The following is a 22,693-nucleotide window of genomic DNA, read 5'->3' on the forward strand; positions in this document are numbered from 1 at the left end:
AGCGAACGCCTTCCTCTAAAAATTCAGATCATATAATAATTTATCGCGTCTCCGCAGATGAAACATTAACTGCGGAAAACATTGACAAGAATGAGGGCAATAAAATAACACTGTAGCCTGATATCACATCAATTTGTTCCGGCAAAACAATCCAGCCTCCGTTAGCGACAGGTGTTCCATTCGGCGACTCCATTTTTCCGTAACGCCATTACGCCAACTTGTACCATTAGGAACGTTCCTTTGTTTATCACTGTTCAAAATCACTGTGAATTTTCATTAAAAAACAGCATATTATGTTAGTAAACTTCGTTATGAACAATTAATAGAACAGTTGAGTTCATATTGTATATAAAACAAATTGTATAATTTTACTAAGAAAAGAGCTGGGAAACCTGACAAAGTTATTTTTAGTATATTGCATTTGTATTACATACTTATAACGATTAAAGCATATATAATTATGAGAGTAAATTTTTACGATGCGCGCGCACACCGTCACAAAAAACCGACACCATGAAGTTGGCTATTGTCAACATTTTAGTTTTTTCTATTTTTAGTGTAATTTTTTCTACAAACGTCAAATAAGGGGAAATATATGTTTTTGAACACTTCTTATCTACGCATAATTTCTAACGCGTGTACATATGTACACACACGTTGCTTTTTATTCATTTAGTACATGTACATTTCCCTTCCGTTTCTATTTCATTGAACAGTAAGAGACACTAGATGTATTTATTTACATAGACACTTTATAGGTATAACCAATATAATTATCACAAAGATATCCAAGAGAGTAAGTATGTGATCTACAAAAATAACTGCTGTATATATAATGTTATTTCACCCAACACTAAACCCACACGCAATGTATTATCCACAGAGCAAAATAAATAGCGTCCCATCGCAGCGGCTGGCTAATGTTATGTTTTATCGTGGAGTTAAAGCAGTCCTTTGTTCTTGTTAAGGCTTGGTGTCGCCAAATGGAGCAAGTACATCGATTCTTAGAGTAGATAACTAAGAAATGTAGGTAGGGATCACAACATAGGACAAATGGTATTGAAATGTATGTTTTCGTCTTTCATATCTATATTATAGCGGTAATATTCAGCCATTGAGTAGATTTGACCGTACTCTGAACCAACAACCCTAAAGAATAAAAGAAATTATAAGCAAATGGATATTTTTCCGTTTCAACTCGTTAAGACTTTAATAAGATTTTTTGTTTTTAAAAGTTCGTCTACATTCTAAGTCAGATCAATCAAAGAAATTTATAAAGTTCCGCTATTTTTATTATTATTACTAGATTTTCTATCGCATTAGTGTTTTGAATATTAAAAACAAAAAATCCGAAAATTGAATCCATCAAATCAATTGAGCGAACACAAAGGCAGAATAACAACAGAAATTAAATTAAAACAAAAATGTTTAAATTGCATTGTTATTTTTTCATGCAATTTGTTTCGTTTATATTTCATTAGACCAATTTTTGATAATTATTTACCAATACTAAATTATACGTTTCTTTTTATATATAACTGGAGGCAAACGGGCAGGAAGCTCATCTTTTAAGCGATACCTCCGCCCATAGCCACTGACATTGCCAGAGTCGACAGGCCTTTTACGAATTGATCGTTTCGGACCCTACATCGAATTGGTTCGTGTTGCTTCTGACTGACATTTGAGTCAATCCAATAAATTCCGTTTAATAGTAGATTATTAATCTAATAATATATTCAATGATATACATCATCTTTAAAAGGCCGGCATCGCACTCACGAGCCCTCTGACATTGAGAGAGTCCATGGGCGGTGGTGGCCCGTTCGCCTCCTGTTATACAAATCATATTAATTATCTATTAGTTGACTACGACAAACTGTGCCTCGAACGGTTCACTCGTGATAAAGAACATCGATTGCAATCATTACATATATTTTTTATTTGAGAGACTTCATTAGAAAACAAAATACTACATTCTGGTTCTATTTATGAACGCAAAGCAATTTGCGAGCTAAGTTATAAAGTTCATAATATCAAGCCACAGTTAATCTTTGCGGTAGAAATAACTCGAAATTAAAACGATAAATTTTAATAAATTTCAATTTTCTTATGAATAACTAAGTTGTAACTTGGTAAATTTCGCTCCCTTCGGTACGGGCGGTATTGCCATTAATATCATAACAGTCCACTCGAATTTGACGCATGGCAACATTTAAATTGTGTCGCGAATCTCACACGCGTTATGAATACGTTATTTATACAGGGTGACAAAATTTACAAGTCGCCAGCTGTATGAAAATTGGGCTGTAAATAAAACTTGCTTTTTTATCTCGCAATGTCATTTTTTAGAAAAATATATGGACTATTATTATCCGCTCTATGCCAGGATGGAACTGGTTTAGGTTGAGACAATATGAAACTAGCGGCAAACCGACAGAAGTCCTGCATGTTATGTCAAGCGGTTAGGATATGAAAAGTATGATGGTACCAACTGCAGCGCCATCTGCTGGGCTGATTTGTGATTCTAAACAATCTCGAAATCTCGACATCGAATGGACTACTTATATTTGGTCGTAAAAACCGAAAGTCGTAATAGCCGATGACGTTCTTAAGTACCTAATAGAATAATTCAGGCGGGACATTTTATTTTGTTCAATATAAACCGTCGTACGGTTTTGACTATAATTGAAAAAAAAAAACTATACATTTACCCAGTAAGTCACGTCGATTAATACAAACACAAAAAAATACTGACAATGTTTAACAATATAAATAGCCATCGTTGTTTTAACAGTACTAAAAAAATACATCTACGAACATTATTCATACACTATTTTAAGCAATATTTAATGGAAAATTATGCAGCATGACACTATCAGCAAACAAATTATCAACTGAATAATTTAATTAACAACTTTGAAACATCGCTACACCGTACCCACGAGAGCTATAAATAAAATTATTCCACAAAAAAATCCCGCCAAAACCTTGCACGCTTGTCAAAAAACTGCAGTTGCTTATTTCTGTTTGAACAATGAAGAAAAACGGCGAAAACTGTCACTGTAATCTTCTCAATGCAGGAAGTAATAGCGAGCTGAAAAATAATTTATTTCTCTGCGTTATTACTAGCAATTTCGAGTTAAATAACTTGGCTTCCCTTTAAACGTCTAGTTTAAAAGTTAATTTATTTGTCTAATATCAATATACAACTAATAGAAGGATTTGCTTCATATATTGATAGCAAACGAACTAACAAAAACTATAGATGACTCCCTCATGCCCCATTGACTCTACGTCTATGGGCGAACTCTCGAACGGCGAAGTAAAACATCGTGACATGTTTGATGAACCGGTTTGCGTAAAAGCCGACCGCAAGTGTCAGGTGTCGTCTATACTATTAAGTCGGGTATCGATTACGCGCTCCAAGAGGTCGAACATGGCGCGCGCTCCAGCCGCGCGAAATGGATACCACTTTGGAACGCGCGCCAATGTGTTCGTTGGAGCGCCCGAACGCGGAGCGGTCCGTTCCGACGGGTGTTGCTTTTTTACCACGCATCAGTCGTGGCGCGCGCGCCAGGAGCGCGTAGTCGATACCCAGCTTTAGATTGAAAAATGATCGTGACAGTGATGCAGAAATCTGAGGCCCACACCTAAAGTTGTGCAAATTGACTTAAGCATTTTCAACTAAAACAATACCAATCATTACAACTGATATTGGCGGATAGGTGTTTGTTACAAAGCGAATTTCTCGGTCCAATTTGTTCCGACCGTGCACAGTCGTAAAGATGTGTAGCGTTGTCCTCCACACAACCGCAAGCGACGGCTGGAGGCGACAAAAGGCGCAATTAATACTAAACAAGCGAACGACGCCGGCGGTGAAACTCCGCGTCCATTAACCGTGGGCCACAGAGAAACCGTTGCGTTTTTCCTTGAGCGTTTTAAATTCAAAGTATAAGTGCATTTATTAGTCTTAAACTAAAGTTTATAGAACATTTTTAATATTTAAAAAAATAAGACTAGACAACTACTTTTTTGAATTGTTTAACTGCAGCTCCTCTGTTTAATTGCTTCATTATCGTTGATTCCATTAGAATAACATATGCGTAGTGAACCCAATTTTTGTAAATCGAATGTCGAGGATTATGACAGATAGCCTAAATCTTTTTTATCTGTACATGTACAGATTAACAGCTATATTTGTATTTTTTAGTAGATATACTTAATGAATAGTTCATTTTAGTTTAGTTTATCTAACAAACCTGCAGTTGTGGGTATAGACACAAAAACAAAACAATTCTGTTTATTTAAATATGTTTTATTTATTTACTGTTCCTTCCAGTTGTACAGTATAAATAAAATAAAAAGGAAGACAACTGGCGGCCATATCACTTTCGAGCGATCTCGTCCAGGCACCCACTGTGAGAAAAAATACAGATAATGTGAGGCACAAAACGAACAAATCTACATAAGATTACTATGACAAAACATACAACAACGCAACGTAATTAAAACGTATGCCAACAGTGAATTGGACAATAAAAATATAACATTGAATACCAAAAACCTTAAACTATGGTAGGCATTTGAGGAAAAAAAAATAATTGGCGTTTCTTTGCCCGCTACTGGAAATATTAAACAAACAAACGCCGCCGCCAGTAAGAGTCCGCATCCATTAGCGAGCGCTCGAAGCTACCGCGATTCCAAATGCATTTTTGGAACTTGACTATTCTTACGAAATATACAGTGTATCTGATGATCGGACGGACAATGTACTATAATTCTAAATCATGTTCCTTTAAAGGATTTCGCTACGGTATTACGAATGAAAGAGATATGTAAACTAAATATTTACCATATTCTAGAAAAGAGCGTACCAACTTAAAAAGCCGACAACACACTCGCAAGGCTTCTGGCATTGAGTGTTCATCACTATCACATAACATCAGGTGAGTCTGCCCCCTGTTCTATGAAAAAATTACGAATATTAAAACTATTTTATTTTATTTACTCCAAGCTATATATTGGTATTTTAAGAAATGAATTTCCGTGCATCCGTCTGCCTGCAAATAGGTACTTAAATACTCATACTAACATTCTTAATAGTGTTTCTAATCCTAGAATTACTAGAACTCCACGTCCTCTATACGTACCTACGGCTCTACTTTTATTATCGCCCATACAAATGATTTACTAACATTATTGAAATTATTGACATATTTTACAACAATCTTCCTACTTACCATGATTTTGTGTATTTCGTTGTTATAAGTATAAGTTTCTACTTAGGCGATTGACCATCTCGCGACGTGCCAAGCCGAGGTTCGAGTCTCACAGGATACGCCCTTGCGCCAAAACAGCCCGAACTGAGCTGGGAAGGCCCTTAAGGCAAACCGCGAGATTCCTTTAAAAAAAACTTACGGACTGCAGACTTAACCTACTGTACTTATTAAAAATATATTATTTATAGTACTTATTAATTATATGGTTATATTATTGCTATATAATATGTGACTGTATCTTGTGTTTTACTTCTGATTTCTGGGCCTATTCGGACACATACTTTGATAAACACGACTTAAACAATTGCGTCAAGCTAAATTCCTAATTTCCCTACGTCACTAGCATACAACGATCCCAGCTACAATAGCGAGACGTGTTCACGCCACTGATTTTATTTTTAAACGTACAAACAAAGGAGACTATTCAGGACTTACATTCAGATTCACGTTCGCTTATTAAATTGTATATTTGCATTTCACTAAATTGAGGCAACTTACAAAGAATAATGTAAGCCTGTTACACCCCACATACCATTTCCGGTTTAATATTTTAATAATAATAAACCTACTTAAGTAATTCTTTACAATAAAATTTACATATCAAATGGGAACTAGTTTTCTTTTACTAAGTATAGGTTAGTTATTGATTTTATACAAATTCTTAGAATGTTCCGCTGCATTGCCCACAAGTCTTCTTTGATATCACTCTCTCCAAATACATGGAAGACATGGAAGCATGCTTCGTATCAATAAGTATTTTTCTGTTTAATATGTAAAATATAATGAGTCTATAAATCAGTATGTATAGAGAACTGTATCAGCAATTTTTATTACATTATTGGATACTAATATAACTAAAAAGTTCTTTTACGTTGCAAAGTAAACACAACATTCTGAAAGACGTAGCGTGCATATAATTTAAAAAGCTTCCTGCATTATTGCATTTTATGTGGAGATAAAAATAGTGGCTCAATAACTATAAAGAGTAGCGCAGCCGGCGAAGTGGCATTTCACACCTACTTTATACAAGGGGAATGCTCTATGCTGAGCCATAGAGCAGATTTAACGATGATACGTTTGAGCAAAGAGATTAAATATTGTAACGTATGATACAACAAATTATCGTTAATAAATATTGCATGATACAGCTTTCTTGTCTTAGAGAGCGTTCAAGTATTAAGTCACACATTTTTTGGAGATTCTTGAACCCCCCCCCCCCCCCATGTTACGCACCGTAACGTTTTTCTGTACCCAATAGTAACGTTTTAATCGACGCCCGCATCGTTATGTTCCCCCCCCCCATTATTTACGTCTTCAACGCTACCTCAGCTCGTCTTGGCAGCACATGAGGCTAAGCAATAATTATTGTTTTGTAGAGACGACACACAGCCTTCAAAAGTGACTTTAAAGGACATTCATAGTTCTAATTTATTTCCTATTATCAGTCGTTTAAGACATATTATCGAATTCCACTTAAATGGGAATTACGGGTTTCAACCTCTGCACACAAATGGGTCTAACAATCTTCAGCCTAGGTGTAACAAAAGAATTCTTCAATAAAAATGAGTAAGATACCGCTAAGCATTGTTCACTAGACAGATAATACAACGCCGGACCATTTTATACAGCCCTTTAGAGAAGTCGTGAATTTTTTATACCGTGATGTCGGCCACTCCATCATACATAAGGAGCAATATCTCAGACACGTTATCTCCTGAGCTCTTCTTGGAAACGGGAAAAGTAACATTATTTTTAGGACCGTATAAATAATAAGAAAAGTTAATCTAACAAAAAACTAAGGGAATGATTTCAGTGCTACTCTGATATAAATGTTTGTCCTTTTTTAGATATATATACATTGCTACTCTTGTCTTGGTCCTACATTTTTGCATCCCTTCAATTGTCATGCCTTATTCTAGGCAATCGGCATTGTATGTTTTTTATACTTCGTCGTTTTTTGGGTATAACCTAGTTTTTATCAAAATTATCTTAAATTTCATACAAACTTTATAAATAATTTATGTATATAAGACAAAATCATATCTGTTAAGACAGATTGCTTATTGTCAACCGACTTAATATTATGTTGAAAAATACATCGTCTTCTTTTAGTTCAATTTTTTTGTAACAGGAGGCAATGTGGTACCGCCGCCCAAGGACACTCACATTGCCAGAAGTCTCACAAGTGCGTTGCCGGCCTTTTAAGAATTAGTAGGCATTTTCTTGAAGAAACTTAAGTCGAATTGTTAATCAATTTCAAATACAAAGTTCATTAGTGCTTATATTATTATTATATCAAAGATCAGATTTTGTAAGACACCAGAAGTCTGTAGCTCATTTGATTTAACATTCACTACTTGCTATCCACAGTGACAGTTGGCAGACGAATTACCGAAGCTTTCAAGTAAAACTTAAACAATCTATGTCGAATTTTCCTGCCAATTTCCATTTCAAATATTCAAGTTAAACCTACAATTGTCTACAACGTTTTTTCATGTCCCATTTGTCCCAAAACGTTCTACTTCAGAGCCTATTAAGAGATAAGTCATTTAACAAGATATATAGATAAGTTCTTGAACCGGAAACTAACAGTCGCGGGGGTGCCCTAACAGCCTGCTGTCGGTAAAAGCGGGAAGGATCGATGATTCATTGGTATCGGCTGCATTCAAGATAATACTATATGTAGTTTTGTTGCAGTGATGTATGATTTTATAATTAATTTATTTATATATTTACTAGCTGACCCGGCAAACGACGTTTTGCCATGTATATCATTTATAGTAAAAAATAGGGGTTGATCGTAAAGGGGTGAAAATTAGGGGTTGTGTGTATTTTTTAATTATGTATCATAAAAAAAACATATCTATAAATAAAAATAAAGTAGCGGTGGACTACCCTTAACATTTAGGGGGATGAACAATAGATGTTGTCCGATGCTCAGACACCCAATAGGAACACAAAATTTCATGAGAATCGGTCAAGCCGAGTTAGGTAGCTTGTAGTATATACTGTACGAATAAATAAAATAAATAAATAAAAAGGCTTTTAATTTTTTTTAAAAGAAGAAAGTAAACTTCAACTATTTATAACAAATATATTTTTAATCAGTAGCTTTAATAACGCTTCCTAACTTTGAGTGTCTATCTATATAGTTAAATAAATAAAGAAATAATAATTATCTGTCTTCCTATAGATAAACAAATAAATATTATTATTATAAACGGTTGATTCCCTGTTTCCATATATCAATTTTAACCAATACATAAAACTATCGCAATCTTACTGTAAGCTAAAACGTTCCAATATGAATATGTAATCTATTCGAAAGTGCATAACATGTCCCCTGATACCTCACCTTGACAAGGGTGACCGGACATCATTAGATGCAATTTACGAAAATAAAATATTGATCGACAGCGCCGACGCTCACACAGATATTCCATTACGGAACCGGGCGGGGAATATCAAATGAGGTGACCCTTATCCTGTCTCGCTCCTCATTTACATTACTGCCGTGCTACAAACTACTGTATCTATCTTGAAATATGGATATCATTTGTTGTATTTATTTGTTAATACTGCGTTTTTACGTAATAAAATTGAGAAAATTAAATGAAAAGGAGGGCCTTATGACGGTGGGCGGTAGTATAACTTAACAGCATTTCAGCTTACAAACTCAATGTAGTTTTGTTTCTTTCCAAAGCAATAATTTGACTATGCTGTGATTATGCAAATTTACGTACACAATGTAAAATGTCTAGGGAGCCGAAAACTTCTGATCGATATATCCAACGTTTGATCCATGGATTATACGCAACGATAATGTTGCTATACAATATATCCGTTCACATTCATAACATAGTTATCATACCCATTACAAATATAATTTTAATACGTATAACTCAATAATACACACAACCAATAATTGCGGCGGCACACTAAACTCCACGCAGATTGCCAAATCCAATATATTAAACTTGAGTGATTCAAGATTGTGAGATTTCAGAGCGGAAATTAAGTGGTGTAACCCTGGGTAATTAAATCAGGGCCATTAGCGAGATTCCAGACGTGAATGGACGTGGTTCAGTGAATACATTATTACCTATGATATACGGCCTGCACATATCATTGTCGTACCGAGCCACAAATCTGTCAGACGTGCAATTATCAAAAACCTAACATTCCAATACAAATAGAATTTCAATGCGATTGAGTAAATTCGTAAATCCTCTATAATAGACACTTTAGTTACTGATACTAATTACGCTTGACTTTTAACGGGATTGGATAAACGTCAAAATAGGTTAACAAAAGGATATCATCTGTCAGAATCTAATCTGAGCACTGTCTAACTGTACCTTAAATATTCTTGATAGATCTTCAGATGTGAATCGTAATGTTTATTCACGCTTTTGTATGACTAAATCAGTGGCGTTACAAACCTTCTAAATTTGAACAGCCTCCTATGCCTGAGGCTATCTGACGGCTTTTTGGGTCTAAGACATGTCGGTTTCCTCACGATGTTTTCCTTCACCATTCGAGCGAATGTTAAATGCATACATAGAAAGAAAGTCCACTGATGCAGTCGATCGAACCTACGACATCAGTCATGAGCACTGCACGCTTTTAAATATGTACTGATAGTATTTAGGTCATTACTACTAGAAAAGGCAAAATGCACGTTATTACAATTCCCTAAGAAAACCATAATTAAATCATAGTTCAGAAACAAATAGGTTTACTCTCATAAATTCATAAACTCATTAAATAAACATTGTCCCTGTTTCTGAAACCGCAAAAAGGTGTTAGTTAACGATTAAAGGACCATGGCTCAAAGAGACCATTACACAAGGCCCGCCCATTCGCATCTTAACGATTCAATTCGGCTGTACAGCAGACAAGTGTTATTGGGGAACGCAAATCCGTAAACTAATTATCGAGAATCGCATTGCATATATGCACGCTTTCACGTAATCCAGTACTGTTAATACAGAGAAATTTATAACAATCGTCCCCTTCCCGACAAAATAAACCGCCACAACACAAGGCATCAAAAACCATCGTTTCAAAATAAGAACCGGCTACTAATCTAGTTGATAAAAGGGCCTGGGACTAGTGCTGGGCAGGCTACTTCTAATTGATTTGCTATATTTGTTTTAAATATTGTAGTGTTGTTTTATGATTTGCTTTTCTAAAGGAGTACCGAGAGTTTTTTACGCCGTCTTTTTCTCTCGGCCTACAACACGCTCTGTCTTCTTTACCGATGATTAGAGATGCCTACAGGTTCTAAAATAAACGAATTTTATTTTTTTACACACATGTTAAGCCAAAAATTGGTATTATCTGAAACTTATCAAGTACAGTAATTAAAACCAAAGAATTGGTGGGGTGAAAAGAACAACTGTCGTACTATTGATGGAATTTTTTCGCCCGACTTTTACCTCAAGACTGTACGCTGGACAGAAATTTGGCGCTGATGAACACCTATTCGAGGAAATGGAAGCTTAGAGGCAAATAACAAAACAAATCGTACTAGAAAAATGGTATCAAAAAATTGTATGATCGCTATAATCGGTCTCGAAGATTATCAGAAAATAAAATTCTTCCAAAAAAAAATTTTTTTTATAATAGCATACGAACTATTCAAGCCCATCTGTTATATTGATATGGCCTCTCTGAAGTATACCAGTAAGTAGTAAGTACACTGTAAGTGAGCTGCGTTTTTGTATTGCAGCGATTACACTACAACCCTCGAACTAAATGTTGCTTTTATATTTAATAACCTTATCATATGCGCTCCAATAAACAGCCATTGACGTACGACGTATTCATGTTCATTGGGATCCTAGTGACATGTGTATGTCCATGGTTAATGACGATATAAGAATTATATAACCGTTAACTTATAAATTCAGCATCATGAATTTCGCTAGTCTATACCCGCTCTTATAAGGTTAAAAAAGAAATATATTTCTCTTCTATCTAATTATTGTTGAAGTTGCAGTTATGATAAGTTTAAAACAAATAATACCAACTGCAAAACGATATGTTACACAATGCTAAGTAATTTGATGTCATATTGCTTTATTTTGTGTGAAGATTTCTTGGCCTACCGAGTATACATTTAGTGAATGATAAGGAAAACTACAATTGCAACTAAAAGTAACCAAATTTAAGTGCAGCGTAAAAATTGTAATAAAACAGTCGCCGCGGAGGGTAGATTGATAAATGCGCGGAAGCACTCGGCGCCTAATGTACGGGGTGTGGCGTTGCGACCTCTACACATCTGCAACCACTGCAGAGCTGATATTTATGATTTTACATGATCAGAATCTGTAATAAGTGGCTCATTATGCAATAATAACATTACTAGTACAATCGTAATGTGACAATACCAATGGAAAGATATTTACATTTGGTTGTTGTAAAAGTCTGCGATACATATAGTACATAATATATATTCTATTTGGATCTATTCTGGGCTTCCATCCATTTCACTCCAGAAATTTCTGTTATGTGAGTGAGTCTAAAGAAAATGTTCTGGAATTCTTTACCCAAAAGGGCATCCATACTGCAATTCACGAAAAAATAAATAACAATAATTAACCTTAGACTAAGTGTGTAACAACAAGCGAGCGTTCTGGTGTCACTTAACATCAGGTGAGCCTCCTGCTCGTCTGCCACCTGTCACTTAAAAAAAACAAAAGTAACGCCCATTTCGTACATTTTATTGTAAACTAGCTGCCCCCACGAACTTTGTTTTCCCTTAATAGGATTTTTTACATAGCGTACCGTTTAAGTAGTTACATACCAACACATGGAGCATTTTGCTATGATCGCTTTTCCGGAATAAACATCTTAGTACTAATTAAGTAAAATTTATTTTTTAATATTTCTCCATAGAGTAAATAATATCAGATTCCTCTAATTTATAAAGTGTGTATTGAGTAATATTTTAAATAAAATTACTTTATAGTCTATATTTGTGCAATTGCATGGATAACGGACGACGAAAAATAATTCAAAAATTCCCTTCAAATAATACGATAAAAAGATTATAAATACACAAACGATAACAATACAACTGAAATCCTAACAATAGCCGGCACGAATCATACAAACGAAGGGTAAGGTAAAAAGCGACTGATTGACAAAAGGAGAATCGCAGCTGTTTAATAAAGCGATACGCAGTGAGGCAGCAACAAGGCACCACTTGGTACATCGGACGTTAAAAACAAAAGGCAATTCCGCGGCTAGAACACTCCTACAAAGCACTCGTTCCGATCGAGCGGACAGTCGGACGATTCATTTCCCTGATGGCCACCCATTACAACGGTCAAGATGGATGGATAACAAACCGACAATTACACTATAAACACAATGACAATTGGATGTTTTCACTAATTGAAAAGGCCGCCGTCTATCGATAAATTTAAGGCCACTATATGAAATGAAAGTTCCATTACGAGTGCGGTGCGTGACATGACGGCTCCAGCTTGATATATTGACTCCATTGACTGTACGAGCAGCGGGCATTTTATTAATTTAGCAGGAAAATCGGGGCACGTACTTAAATTGCATTAATTCGTAAATTTACGAATTGGGAATAACGATTACGTGGTGGCACGTATGCGGTATATCACAATTGCACGAATAATGTACATTAAATGGGATATATTGGAATTGTGTAAAATGAGAAGAGATGGTGAAGGAATCGAACAACAACAAGAATATATAATATCACAAAGAGGAAACTACAGAATTACACGGTGTCGTCGGATTTCTTTTTAAACAATTCTTACATAAATAAAGCAATTCACAGATATTTCAGAGAGGATCGCAGTTGTAAACATTTACCGGAACAAAAGAAGAATCCTGGTCAATAATGCAAGCCTACTCACCCACTGAACCCAAGTAGCAGGCAAACATTATAGCTACAGAAGATTTTACAATGATCTACAGTACACAATAGGGCATGAGGCTCACCTGATCTTAAGTGATACCGCCACCCATGGAAACTCTCAATGCCAGACCGCTCGCGAGTGCTTTGCCGGCCTTTTAAGAATCGCTCTTTTCTTGAAGGACCCTAAGTCGAATTGATTTGGAAATACTTCAGTGGTCATCTGGTTTCACAAAGTATAAATATTTAAAGCAATAAAGGCTATTAATATTATATTATTATTATAGTGCTTTATTATTACAGTGCATATTGAGTAAAAAATTTACGATCACAGCTACAGCCATCTCGGACCGTCTACGGCATCGATTGGGCATTCTATCAAGAAACCCAAAAGCAATAGATTAAAACTTTTGTTAACAAATAGATCTAATTAACATCGTGTTCCAAATGAGTAAACTTCAACGGTAATGAACATTTTAGCGAGTTAGCGTCTAACCAAAGAATCCTAATCATAATAATTCAAGATAATATCAAATCGGGCTCGCGATGAACAAAAGACGCTTCGCGGTAACAATAGCCGACGTGGACCCCGAAAGGGGACAAACAAATTACAAGCACACAGATAACTAAGCAATATTAAATCACAGTCATTTGTACAAGATGTATTTTATTTGCAACTGTTGTTAAACAGGTATTACATATTAATTACAGACCAATTAAATTGCACAACGCTAAGAGATTAAAAAATTTGGAAACAAAATTGATTTATGACGAGCGCCATAACTAAAAGATAAGAAAGTGCGTGCGTACAAAGTACACATGTCAGAAGTGAAACTTCTTTGTTAATTAATTATTACTAAGATAAAAGCCTCAATAAATGATCATATACCAGAATAATCCATGTATTTGTATATAAAGCCATAAGTTCACAGTTTATTTATATAATTGCTAATGTTAATATAAATAAGACGTTATGCGACAGAATTGCCTAAGTTCTTATATATAACTAGTAACCGAATACATTAACTAATATCGTGTATTTTTCGTTAGTCCTTACCCGCTCTACACTCTTGACTTGCGAACTGGTTGTAAATGTAAATTTACAATTAATTTAATTTGTTTTTTTTTTTACGTTAATAAGTGTACATACATGTTTACCTATATGAATAAAGATATTTTTGTTTTGTTTGAGTTTGATCTCCGTTTCTCACCCTCTCAATCGGTCTCTCCCTTTTCTTCGACAAAAACGCTGCACATCTTCGTGACGTTTCATCCGTAAACAATACATTTTACTTAAATATGTTTAAGTAAACATAGAAAGTAACGTAAACAAAACACATGATCACCAAAATCGTTTAAGTCTTGTAAAAAAAATAGTGCACGCTTAATAAATCCTAACGGTGTAATTTCCGAGCCGTCTACTTCAGAATGAATAGTTTAAATTAGTGTAAAGAACAACATGCAGCTTTACTAACCCGGCGTGAAACTGCAATTCCGCCGTTCATAAAACAGGAAACCGGGCACCGCTCGGTTGAATCGCATCTTTTCACTCGGCTCCTTCATTGTTGCATTAGCAATTCTAACCATCGGAATAGTTTGGAAATTGTAATATTAAGTCTTAATAAAGCCATTCGTTACTTGGAATATCCAGAACAGGCGTGGGCGCCGCCCGGGGCGGGGCAGGCCGCACTAGGAATTTACGACAAAGCTCCATTCGAGACACGCTAGATTCTACATTTTAGCCAATTTCACTTGACTCATTCACTATGCATGACAATACGGGAATGGCTGACGGTTCGACTTTATTCAACGAAACACGGCTGAATGTTTCATCAACGCATAATGCTGGATATGCATTACATTTTAACAAGGTATTAACTAAGTACTGTAATTCATAAAAAACGTGTTACAATCAAGTTCAACTGTTTTATTTACGAACTAGCGGCTCGTCCCGGCTTTGCACGAGTGGACATTTATTTGGCATAAACGTACAGACAATGCATACATACCTTTATTATAATGTATTGAGAAATAGTGTATCGCTGGCTCACTTTGAGTGGAGACTTGATGAAAACAAAATTATAACAGAATAAATTACATCAACAAGTAATTTTTAAAACCATTTCACTGAGATATAATTAATTTTTTTCTTGCAATTAAAATAGCCTATATTAATCAGTGATGTGGCCTTCAAATGTTCAAAGAATTTTTTAAGTCGGTTCATTACTTTTTGAGCCAATTCAATTCAATTAAATATAACATCTAACAAGTCTGTAAAATAAATCAATCAGTGGGGCCTTTACCGTTTTTTAGGTCTAGACCTCAGATTTCTGTATCATTAATAATCATTTGGAAGTAGGTGATCAGCCTCCTCTGCCTGACACACGCCATCGACACTGTGTCTAGCGCAAGTCACGTTGTTGTCTTGTTTTCACGATGGACAGAAACTCCATACAGCCGGAGATCGAAATAAAACTCCATCGAACCAATCGAACTCCATTCAAAACTTATGACGTCATCATTCAAAATTTAAATAAATATTGAAATTCAACAAACAGTATGCATTTAAAAATAACATTTAAAATAAACAAAACTCGATCGGGAAATGAAAACACATTATGCAGTACAACAATGGAAACATATGCAATCCTTTATAATACTTTTTAACGGAGTAGACGGGTGACATAAAATTTTACGAAAAACGTAGGCTCCATTAATATGTATTGTAAATATTTTATAGTAAATGACGGTAAGTAATAATAACGTGAACAATATGTTAGAAGCCCCGTAATAGGGTATGGCATATTGCTTCCTTACATTAGTTACAGTTTATAGGCTTTCAACTTGTAGAATTGTGAATACGCATATGTAGAGAAAAGACAGGCTGCTACCAAGCCTAGTTTGGCAATAGGATATAATAGTCGAATAATTTTAACATTTGGTAAAGGCTTAAAACTCAGTCGTATAGATAGTGTTTATTTGGTTAGATTAAGAATTTTGTTTTGTTCATTTATTTTAAAAATCGTTGTATATTATTTCTCGGTATATTATTTTGTAATTCCAAAATATTTCAAATGATACTACTTAAGTAAAAATAGGGTTATTTAATCTTACATAGTATTTAGACGCACACATTGAATTTACATATAACTACACTAATTATATATACTACGTATTATATACTATATATTACGTCAAACATGGATATCTACATACAAATCATACAAATACTATAGATTTTTTGACTCGTCTCTTTAATCGGCAGGTCATGTCTGCTGTGTCGTGGTCAGCAAGAAAGCGTCTGGATCGGACTATCTGTTTCTACCGGTTACCGGTCCAGCGTTTCTCTTGCAAGTGTACAATTTGAGAATGGTGACTGGTTGGTGAACAGCCAAGTGATCTTTTGCCTTGTGTTACCAATGCCGATAAAATCTCATCGCCTCTGCGCGTTACAAAAGTACCAAAAACAGCTAGTTATCCACTGATAGACTACAAACACAAAAACCAAGTGGTCAAAAGCGGCATCTGAAGAATTCCACTTGAACTTTTACAATCGTCCTATAATTTCGTTCTGCGCCATCTCGCGGGGGGTGTACGTACTGTAACAGAGTGTGAGTGAAAGTTATGACCTAGCTCCATCTATTGTTAATTCGCGAAAGCATCTAGTGCCCACTTTCACAGTACAATTTCATCTCCCGTTAACTATCTCCCTAGCTATCAACGGAAAATAGTGGCGCAATTAGTGACGTAAAATTTTCACAGATGGCGCTTTAAGACTATAAAGCGGCCGGTATGTGATGTGTATAGCGATAGTATCTTATTTAAATTATAGTTGATTTAGTTAAAATTAATCTATTTACTCACGGGTGGGATCTCGGAGTGCATGATGAAGCCCGAGAGACTGCAACCAAAAGTCTGTAAAGCAATACAAAAATAATTACAAAAAATCTGGTTAAAAGAAAAAATTTTCATAGCAATTTTTTTTTTCCTCAGGTCACTATCAGACACCTGTCCTAATTTTAGTCGAATTCCAGGACTTTTATGCATTTATATCAATGGCTGAGCCGCACCAGTTTCTTAATCATCCACTTTGTCTCCGATGTAATTTGTACCGTTTACTGTATTCTACTATATTTATTTACCATGAATCGTGTTACCTGTTATTTTCTGTAAAAATATTCTTATACTATTATTTATTTGGCTTAAAATTTAAGTGTACAATATGTCAAATTCTATTCTACACAAATATAAATAAATAATTTAATCCCCTCGATGTTTCCTTCAATCCTCACGATGTTTTCCTTCACCTTTCGAGCTATTGTATGCACACATAGAAAGAAAGTCCATTGGTGCACAGCAGAGGAACGACTTCAGGAATGAAATTCGCAAGCTCAAGCCACAAGGCCAACACAGCTCTGTCAGTTACTATACTCAAATAAACAGTCGCATTGAAGTAACATGGTATGGTACCTTATTTTGTTGTTAAATAAATAAATCATTTTTCACGCAACGAAAACTTGAATTTAGAAAACATAATACAAGTTCATTGTACAAGCTTGACCTACTGTGCAGTCATAAATCACGATTTCTTGGCGCTGTCCTATCCTTTTATTAAAGTCAGCCTACCATTGTACTTTCGTATTGCGAAATATTCGCAAACACAAAGTTTAACAATGACCTAGACAACACCGATTGAACGAACTTTAAAAGATTGCAAATTTAAAAAAAAAACAAAGTCAACGACCTATCCGAAGATTGTATTCTCAAATTAATCCAACGTTTACACGAGATAAGAGGATTTATAAATACTAATCGTACGCATCCTGTTTTCAACTTTGCGTTTGCATAAGTTTTCCTCAGCGGTAAGTAATAGAATTTTAACAAAACTAGCAAGTCAATTAAATAATAAACAAACATTTAGTATTGGCTTTTATTAACATAGTTTTACACATTTAAAGGAAACACTTTTTTACCGGATTATAGCTATGTACTTATTATTATTTAACATAATTTTAAATTTTTCCGACGTTTCGGGTGCTTTACAGCGTGCGTGGTTTCGGTGACTGAAGACAAAAGGTGTTGAATGACAAAAAGTATCACAGGTGTAGAAAAAGTTTTATTATCTGAATTTATTTCCCCGTAGTGGGTATCGACTAAAAGAAGGGTTTTTGCAAAAATTGCTCACGGTGTCCTCCATTTTCGCGGATTGTTTGTTATGAGATTTCAATCTGGATATTATTGGATTCCAGGGTGTTTGATTATTTTAGGCCGTCAGCTCTATTGAAATTGGCGTGTTTTTTATTTCAAAAATCACCCCAAGTATTTTTCGCAGGTACTTTCAGTTGGTCAAAGCGTATGTAATGATTAGGCCTATCTATGTACGGGCCTTTCTCTGCTAACAGGAAAATCATGGTCCAAGCATTTTTTTTTTTACTTTGGCTATATTAATGCATAGCCATATTTATTAAAACACATAATATAAAACCTGTTACTTAAGGAGTCAAGCTTAATCAATATTTAGAATCATAATCATTTCATAAATTCGGTCTAAAGGCCACTAAAAACAGTCCTCTGTTGTGTCCTAATTCCGGATCGAGTATGAGTCGGTTCGGTTTTTCTAAGTTCTATTTAAAAAAGTAAAATTTTGAACACTATAAAAACATAAAGAATATTTGATGCATGTGAACAAAAAACAATTATTATTTTAGATAATTTTTTAGTACTAAAAACTAGTGTTTGAATTTTGTCCAGACATTTTTTGAACAGTCCTGTGTCATAATTTGAATGTCGCGCCACAAAAATATTAAAGACAATTCTGGTTACATTGCCTTTGAAACCGAACGTTAACAGTGTGAAGTTTGCTCGGACGCCATGCTAAACAAATCGCCGCCATTTTGCGCAGTGACAACTCCACGTCAGTATGGTAGCCACGTCTCTGTAGTGTTGAGTGAACATTCCTCTGGTAAGTCTATTTAACGGTGTTTTATGTGTTATAATTATATTTATTTAACAAAAAATTGCTTAGTGTGATAATTGAAAGCTGTCTCAGTGTTATGAAGTTATATATTTAAACTCATACGTGGTATGACATTTTTAAGTAAAAATAACAGTCCTCTGGAAATTTATAACACAGAGAACTGTTCAATGTAACAGAGAACTGTTTTATTTGACGTCCGTGTATTTTATTAATATTCCTTATAGTATGCACTAACCTACTGTTTGCCGATAGCTTCTTTCTTTCTTACAAAGGCATGCCACGCTCATTCAGGTCTTGTTTTCTATTAATATGGATTTTTAAACCCTACCGTTTTAAATTCAATTTTGAAAGTTTATTTTATTGTTTTAGTATTGACGCAATGCCACCAAAGAAGAAACCTAAAACCAAAGAAGAAATAAAAGAGCAGAAAAGAATTGCTGAAAGGTTAAGATATCAACGGCTAAAAAATGACCCTGTAAAAAGAGAGCAATTGAAGGAAAAATAACGACGAAACTACCAAAGGAAGAAGGAAAAAGGCACAAGAAAGCTAGTTAAAGATATGAGTCGACGTGAACACAAAGCTGTGACTAAAGAGTGGAGAGAGCACTGTGCTACCTATCGCGTAAAAAAAAAGCTTTGAAAGAAATTACAAACAATTTTGTACGACAAAATACGCCCGAAACCGAGGGTTCTCCTCCTACTTAATGTTCTGTCTCTCCATCAATACTACCTATGAGTCCTATGACCACTCCATGAAGTGATGCAAGTAATGCGAGAAAGCGTAATGCGAGAAAGAAACGTGACAAAATTATAAAGGATAAAGACAAAAAGATCGAGTATTACAAAAAAAATCCGAGAAGTATAGGAAGAGATTAGAACGTTTGGAAAAAGCTAAGACAAAGGAAAATGTAGACACACCTAACACTAAACTTATTAAAATGTGTGATTCGCCAGTAACTCGCAGAGAAGTAGTCATTCAAGTCAAGTGTTGAATGCACAGCTGAAAGAAAACTACTCTAATTTAAAAACCTGCCGAGAAAAACAAATTTTCGGAAAAGTCTTGTCCGGTAAACTAATTCACAAGTACAAGTTATGGCGAAGCAAAGATAGTGCTATATCTTATAAAAGAATTCAGAAAGCAGCACGTCAATCAGTTTTAGTACCTAAGCTTCGGACTCGCAAAGACAAAATTTCATCTGATTGCATAAAAACTGTACGAATCTTTTATGAAAATGATGACAACAGCAGACTTAGACTTAGACAGACTTTAATGGCACTCTAAAAATACATCAAATAAAGGCTGAAATATTAAGAAGTCCTCTGGAATCAGCTCCAAGATGCGCTAAACTCATAATGAAAAGTTTAAGTTGCAATTGTGAAGACGAGTGCCAGCATTTTAATTTAGGAGCGTTACAGTACAAAAACAAGACAAAACTTAACGTAGATGATATTTACACAGACTCTGAAAATGAAAACATGGACAACTCACAGGATCCCACAATGAAGACTGACTACGACGCTGCACTAGCTGGACCTAGTTCAATTAACCAACAGAATTACACCATCGGTGATTACGTCTTGGTTAAATTTCTAGTAAGAAACACTGAATATTGTTATGCTGCAGTAATTAATAAGATCGATATGGAAGAAGGCGAACTAACAGTAACCTTCTTAAAAATTTGTGATGACAAAGGACACACGTTCAGAGTCGATGAAAATGATGTTTCTGATGTGTCCTTTGACCAAGTATTAAAGAAGTTGCCAAACCCAGATATTGCCCTAAAAGGGAAACGAATATTTTATTATTTTAATATACCTGTACCTGTTTTTGAGAAATAAGTCTGCATTGATAAGTAAACAAGGCTTATTCTTAGTACCTAAGCTTAATTTTGATTATAATTATTTTAATTTGTTACTCAGAGAGCGAAACTCGCAATTTCTTCCTAATAAATATAAATATTTCTGTATGTGATACAGTATTTAATAAAGAAGGTAATTGATTTGATTACATTTAATAACTAATATTGTGTTTTTATTCATATAAACATTGACTTAAACTGGTATCTGGGTAGATAAAACATTCCTCTGGGTGGCAAAACAGTCCTCTGCCGCGTTTTTTCACAAAATTGCTTAAAATTCGACAAATAAGGGAAAATTACGATGGTTTCTTGTTTAAATATTTATATATTATAACTATCTATCGACTTAACATATTATATTTTTATTTTTTAGAAAAAAAAGGTTAGGACAACTGTCAATAGACAAGTTTCCAGTTAGTAGAGAATGGCCCTACACACAGACTGCTGATTTTGTGTGTCGTCTCTGTATTATTATAAGCTTATAATAATACATAGCTTCAATCCGGTAATTTTTTTTTATCTTTGAACACATTTATATAACAAAATATTATTAGTCAAATCCTCGATGTATAAGAGTTCTGACCACCGAGCCATATTAAAAAAAAATTGCACACGAAAGTTTGGATGGATGTTTGTGTGAACGAAACCACATGAAACGCAATTAGGCTTACCCTAAAATAATTTACCGTTCCCGTAGGATAGCTCTGATTTCCAGACGAAATCTGGAGCATCAGATACATATGCTTAAATTAATACTAAGACGGAACGGTTATAGGAAATATACATATTATAGGAAATATACATATAAGTCTGATATGGGATTAAAGCCCTTTTCAGTTGAGAAAGACTCCAGGCTTAAGCTATGACTATAAAGTTGTATCCATAACAACTACATCATTATTACGAAAGAACTGTTGTCATTATAGTATAAACGTAATTTTAACAAAAACATTTTATTAAAAACTTAACCAAAACCCATTTTTGACTCATCTTAAAAACCGATTATGTTTACACAAGGTCTATGAATTGATTTGATTTCTTGCTCGCTATTTGGTACTCACGATTGTGCTGCCGGCCTTTTAAAAACGATTTTTTCTTAGGGCCGAAATCTAATTGGTGAGGTATTAATAGCCCCATAGTAACTTCATGCCTAATATAAAAGAACAAATCAACACTCAAAATATTTATATTTAATTCTTAATACATTTATTCGTATAATTATAATACGAATAAATAAACCAACAAACTAGATATACAACTACGATCTACGAATACTTAACGAATGCGAATTGGTGGCACAAGTACATTTTTGATCGCGTGACTATAGGATTTTGCCATATTTTTTTGTACAAAAACTTTTAACAATTTACATTATATGAAACAAATACCCACATAGAGAAAGCCCATTTAGCGTTAAAACCGCAGAACTCATTATTAAACGAAATTATTATTAATTAAGTAAGTTATAATTGTATAGGTAAATGACCTTTGTATTTAGCTCATATAAGTATATGATTAACTTTACGATCCTGTTAACGATATAACTATTAGTCTTAAAATTTATAGGATAATTAAAATCAATATATGGCCAAATTGAGTTCTCGGTACGATAACACTTTATATAGGTCAGCCCTGATGTTTCTATATAACATAAATCATGGTTTTATTGAAGACAGAT

At 34.6% G+C, this 22,693-nt stretch overlaps 1 protein-coding gene across 5 annotated transcripts in view; it reads right to left on the minus strand.

Moving 5' to 3' along the window:
- The window catches only part of LOC111003069 (tyrosine-protein phosphatase Lar), a 324,877-nt gene that overhangs the window by 298,798 nt on the left and 3,386 nt on the right, over nt 1-22,693 (minus strand). For all 5 annotated transcript variants that reach the window (XM_045628054.1, XM_045628051.1, XM_045628053.1 and 2 more), the window contains exon 2: nt 17,044-17,094. In XM_045628054.1, the coding sequence (XP_045484010.1) occupies nt 17,044-17,064 (21 nt within the window). In that variant the 5' untranslated portion in view covers nt 17,065-17,094. The remainder of the gene's footprint in view (nt 1-17,043; nt 17,095-22,693) is intronic.

Source organism: Pieris rapae, chromosome 4 (genome assembly GCF_905147795.1).
Source record: "Pieris rapae chromosome 4, ilPieRapa1.1, whole genome shotgun sequence".
NCBI lineage: Eukaryota > Metazoa > Arthropoda > Insecta > Lepidoptera > Pieridae > Pieris > Pieris rapae.